This window comes from Thamnophis elegans, chromosome 16 (assembly GCF_009769535.1).
Source record: "Thamnophis elegans isolate rThaEle1 chromosome 16, rThaEle1.pri, whole genome shotgun sequence".
In the NCBI taxonomy this organism is placed as follows: domain Eukaryota; kingdom Metazoa; phylum Chordata; class Lepidosauria; order Squamata; family Colubridae; genus Thamnophis; species Thamnophis elegans.
In genome coordinates, this window is record NC_045556.1 from 1 (window position 1) to 5,537 (window position 5,537).

Sequence of the window (5,537 nt, forward strand, 5' to 3'; positions counted from 1 at the left end):
GGCGAAGATGGCCTGCGGGATGCTGTAGCGCTTCAACTCGGTGGTGATCCGCTCGGCCACGTCCTTGGTGTTGATCTCTTCCGGCTGCCCCGAGTGGCTCCCGGCGCTTCCTCGCGAGGCGGCGGCGGCGGGTTTGGGTTCCCCGGAGGGGGCTTGGATCTGCCCGTGCCCACGGGCGTTCAGGTGGCTGTGAGGTCGGTGATGGACCCCGCCAAGCGGAACTAGGCCGGCCGCAGTCTGGGTGAGATGCTGGTCGCCCGGCCGGGCTAAGAGGGGCGGGTGCTGGGCTTCGAAGCCGCTGGGGGTGAGCATTTTCTCGGCCGGCGTGGCGACTCCGGCGTGGGCATAATGCGGCGGCCCCTGCTGGGTGGTGTGGAGTCCGCCCAGCGGGGAAAGGCTCTGCCCCAGGCCGGCCGCTTCTTTGGGGTACGGCGAGGGGTAGAGATTGTCGGAGAAGAGAGGAAAGTTGCCCGCCAGCCGGTCCTGCGCCTGCGGCTGTGACTGGGGATGGTGGGGAAACTTGGCCGAGACGGTGGCGATGGGCGGCAGGGGCGGCTGCAGAGGCGTCAGCGTCGTGTAGCTGCTGCTCCCGCTCAGCCCGGCGGGACTCTGGCAGCTCCCATTTAGCGCGGGGTGCAGCGGCCCGGCCAGCGGGGGTGCCGCGGAGCTCCGGGGATGTGCACGGGAGCGGTATTCCTCGCTGCCGCCGGCAACCAGGAGGGAGGCCAGGGCCATGGCGCCTGCGGGGGGAGCGAAGGGATGCCCGCCGCCCGCTTGCACGCCCGACGCGCAGTCCGGAGGCCCGGTGCTCCGGGGTTCGGTCGCGCGCGCCCCCGCCTCACGGCTGAGTCCCGGGAGCTTGCAGAGATGCGCCATCGCCAAGGACACCTTCGGGCGGGCCGGGCGGGCAGTCGCGGGGGCCGCCCACGCATCGGGGCCGAGGACGCGCACTCTGCCGCCGTCCGAAGCAAAGCTGGAGCCGAGACTTGGCGAGGCGCAAACCCGGCAGCTCTGTCTTCGGAAGAGGCGCGGCGCAGCCCACGTGGACGGCCTGGCCCTCCGCCGGAAGGCCCGCGGCCGCCCTAGAATGGTCCCCCGGCGGGGGCCCGACGCCTGCCCGGCCCTCCTCGCCTCAGGCGCCGCGCTCTTTCTGCGGAGGCTTCGGGCGCGGAGCGCAGCCGGGGCTGGCGGGCATGCGCGCTGAGGCTCCCTCGACCCCGCCTCCCTTTCAGCCTCCCTCGACAGCCCCCCCCCCTCCCGCTCTCCACCGCCGGAGCTTTCCAGGCTTGGGGATGAGCGGGCGCCCGGCCCGCCGCCTCTACCGGGAAGAGCCCGGCGGGAACGGAGCTCGGCCGGCATCTCCCTTCTAAAGGACGGGACGGTTTTCGGGGGTTGGCGCGGGCGCTACCCAGCCAGCCAGCAGCCCCCCCCCCTCCCCGGGAACTGCGAGCTCGCCTTGGGAGCCTTGTCCGCTTCACTTCCGGCTTGGCGGAGTGCAGGAGGTCGGCGGGGCCGGGACGATCCTCGCAGAACAGCCCTTCGCTCGGGATGGCATTTTTCCGCCTGGCATTTCTTCGCTCCTGTTCGGTCCGGCCAACAACACTGCGGTCAGGGCAGGTTGTGTGATGGCCAAGACGCATCCCAGGTCATCGAAAGCGTAATAGGTTTCACAAATAAATCCTTATTTTATTATGCACTATATTGCCAAAAGTATTCGCTCTCAACTGCTTCTGATTATGTGGATGGGTGAGCGAATACTTTTGGAAATATAGTGTATATGCATTTATTTCTTACAGTTTTATTGCGCCCCTGCTGGAGTCATATCTGGCAGCGACCTCCCAACCCAGTTGCTCGCCGTCCCCTTCAATTCCTTCTCGGGCACATCCGCTCCTCGCAGATTTCCAGCCTTTGTCTCCCCTTCCTCCCCCGCCCCCATATTAAACAACCAGTTCAGGCTCCCTAGCAAGGAAAAGGGGAGCTCCGCTCAGTTCCTCATACTGAGCCTGTTGGAAAAGATTTTCTCTTGAAAATTCAAATAAATTGAATTTAGAGAAATTTCAGAAATATGGAACTTTAGTAAGATAATTCTTCCCCGGAAGAATAGGAACCACTCAGCGGTGCTGCCCTGCAGTGATTATCTACTGACAATAACAGTGTAAATAAATCACAGACATGAACATACACCTTGGAAATGAAGGCCAGGAAATTGCCTAGAGACAGACAGAGAGCTACGCAGAAGTATAATTCCCCTCCCTGCAAAGCATTCTATTTATGCAATTTACGTAGCTTACATTTTGCTCAATGTTATGCAAATGGCATTCCTGTTCCAGGAGTGACTGAGCCTGAGCTCCTCCATTAACTTCTCAAACTCTGGGAACATGAGGATCAGGACCAGCCCAAAGCATTTGGCAACCTGAGGCCAAGCCTAAGTTAAACCTTCTCTTCTAAGCCACAACCATGTCCCTGTTCTCAGCTTCCCACATCCAGTCACCCAAGTCTTCAGTAGCTTACATGAATTCACTGTTGGAACAATTTACTTTGCAGAGGTTTCTTGGTTTGGTTGCATTTCATGAGTTCTAATGACAGCCTGAAAAATGAGAGTTAAGGTGTTTAGTGACTTGAAATTCAATGAAAGCAACGCCAAGTATCAGATGGCCATTGGTTGCCAATCATGCTCAACAAGACTGAGAAGTAATCATTTTAAAAAGGAGCAAAAAAGGCCATGAATCTATCACTTGTCTGCAGTTGTATGTGATAAGATATGGGGATGTTTTTATCACTGGACAGAAAATATATATAGACAAAAAGAAACAGAAAATTGAATAATTTGAAAAAGAACGCAGAATTATAGGGGAGGAGTCGAATTAAAAGGCAACTGAAATGTAAATCTAAAGGTAAATGGAAGATAAAAAATAGATTTAAAATGATGTAACTGTTAACCCATATGACACGCTGTAAGATTACTGATGTAAGAGTAAGAATTTTTTAAAAAAAACTTTTTTTAAAAAAAACCCCACAACCTTGATTATGTATCTGAATGGTCAAATAACTGGCAACTCCAAATCTCAACCAACAGATGCTCTGTCTTACACATTGGGGGGGGGGAATCAGAACACCAAATACAAGTTAGGTGGATACGACCTCATAGATGACCCCCCCTCAGTCAAGGACCTTGGAGTATTCATATCAAATGAACAAAGTGCCAGAGCTCCCTGTAACAGCATTGCCAAAAAGGCATTAGGAATTGTTAAAATAATATTGTGAAGCTTCTCCTCCAGTAATATTGCACTGCAAACTAGGGTGTTCAAAATCTTTGCTAGACCAATTCTCAAATACAGCTCTTCTTTCTGGAATCTGCACTATATACGGGACATTAACACAATTGAGTGAGTCCAGAAGTATTTCATGATGAATATGGAGATGGATATCCAGGAAAGGAAACACTGGGAAAGGTCATCTGTTGGTATGGACCAAGTTCTCATAAACATGCTGATGTCAATGTCATCTAGTTGAACATCTTCACCCCAGGCTAAAGAGGTATGTTGGAAGTTCTGATCCAGTGCTTGGAACTTAACAAGAACCAGATTCAGCCCAAGCAAGGTGTTGGCTTAAAAGCCAATTGATTCTGGGGTGGCATCAACTTTGGCTTTTGATGGGGTTGTGTTTCTCCATGAAAGAGTAACCTCAAATTTGGAATCCTCTTAGTCTCGCAGCTCCTGCTGGAAGACATGATGAAGGCTGTGGTACCAGCTTCACCTGGTATTTCAGTGTGGCCTACAGCAGGACATGGTGAAAATAGTCTCTCACTGTTTCCACCTCAGGATTCAGTTACAGCAACATGGTCTACCTGGGAATGGGAGTTTGAAGGACAGTGTTCTGTCCAATAATTCTGTTGCTACAAGAGCTGCACTGACTACCAGTTGGCTTCTGAATACAATTCAAGATACTGGATATTACCTTTATGGATCAGGACCTGGGTACCTTAGAGACCACCTGTGCCAAATAAATTATGTCAACTGACCAGGTAAATGGAAGCATATACTGAAGGACCACTCCTTTGGGGAAGGAAGCAAGACGGGAGGAGGCATGGAAGTTCTTAATGGCTGCTCCCCTCCTATGGAACAGCCTGCCAAAGGCCTCTCAACAGCCTTCCAGAGAATTGACTTCTGGCTTTTCCAGAAGGCCTTTGAAGAAAAATCCACGCCAAATATGGAGATATTATTGTTACTGTTTTATGATTTTAAATGCATCTTACATTATTCTATATTGTACGGTGGCTTTAATTTATACATCTGGTAGTGCTTTAGAGTAAATGGTCTATAGTTTTTAGTGAATAAATGATAATGCTTATTAAAAACAATGTGAAATTAGTATAGCATACCACTCAAGAAATGACAGGCAAAATGTAGACCCCTTATCTCAAAAAAAGAACAATTTCAGCCAACGAGAAATATATTAAAAGTATAATCCCTACCCACACCCAATCAATTACAGCTCTGGGTAACTGAGTAGCTATTGCTGCACAAAATGCAGCAATAAAATATTATAAAATAAGCTATCAGATGTCTGAGAGGGGGAGCAATCAGAACATCAGAAAGAGATCACCACCTGCACTAAGCCAAGCTCTAGAGATTAGTGAATTTTTTTTAAGGATAGGACTGGAAGGGGGTATGAATTTTTGTATCCTGTACTTTAGAAGGAAAGTTTTCCTGTGATGGGTGACAGAGAAGAACTTGGGTTGTCAAAACAGAATATTTAAACATTAATCGGTGAGAAGAAATGCCAGTGACTCTAGTGCCAATGCCACAGTATGGTAATAGAACAGAGTCTTGTAGATATAGAGACGACATAGTTCCTACAGATGGATGTGGGATGAATGAGGCAATAGCATTCTGATGGCAAGAACTGGGAGAAGAGAGACAAAGTGCCCATTTTTGATGTATTGGAGACATTTTTCTGGAAGATGTAAAGCTGAGTTGGGACTGAACTTCTTTGGAGCATATTATACTGTGCCCAATGGACAGAGCCCAATCGAAATTCTTCTGAAACTCTATTTAGATTAATTTTGAGGGTGGTAGATGAATGGGTGGAGCTTTTATTCAAAACATGAACCATAGAAGGTTTAAACCTGCACTTATTTCTCCATGTTTAGGGCTGTCATCAAGAATGTCTGTAGGATCCTCAGTGTGACACAGCTGTGACTAATTTACATCAGAACCTCACATTACTTTATCTGATTTGTTTTTCACCGAGAAATGTCATAACCAAATATCGGCTGCCTGTGGCAATTACCTCTTGTCAAAACAGCTCTATCATCTATCTTGGGTTCACAGCCAATTAAAAGTGCTGATTAAAATTTAGGGTGTTCTTTTAGGCAGAATTGGGTGACTTTGTAGACTGAAGCATTCTTTATCAGTTTACCCTCACTTCCAAAATCCTTCAATCCCACCACCACATTTATGGAGCTCTCAAGAATAGTTACTCCCAGGCTTTCGATACTAGTAAGGGAAAGCCACAATTTTCAACCAATACAACGA

At 49.6% G+C, this 5,537-nt stretch overlaps 1 protein-coding gene across 1 annotated transcript; it reads right to left on the reverse strand.

The window, feature by feature from the left end:
• Positions 1 to 3: 3 nt before the first annotated feature.
• ONECUT1 (one cut homeobox 1) lies at positions 4 to 1,210 on the reverse strand (the record flags this gene model as incomplete). Its single annotated transcript, XM_032232616.1, has 1 exon — positions 4 to 1,210. A coding segment is annotated over exon 1 (873 nt), but the record flags the coding sequence as incomplete, so codon positions are not given.
• Between the last annotated feature and the right edge of the window lie 4,327 nt (positions 1,211 to 5,537).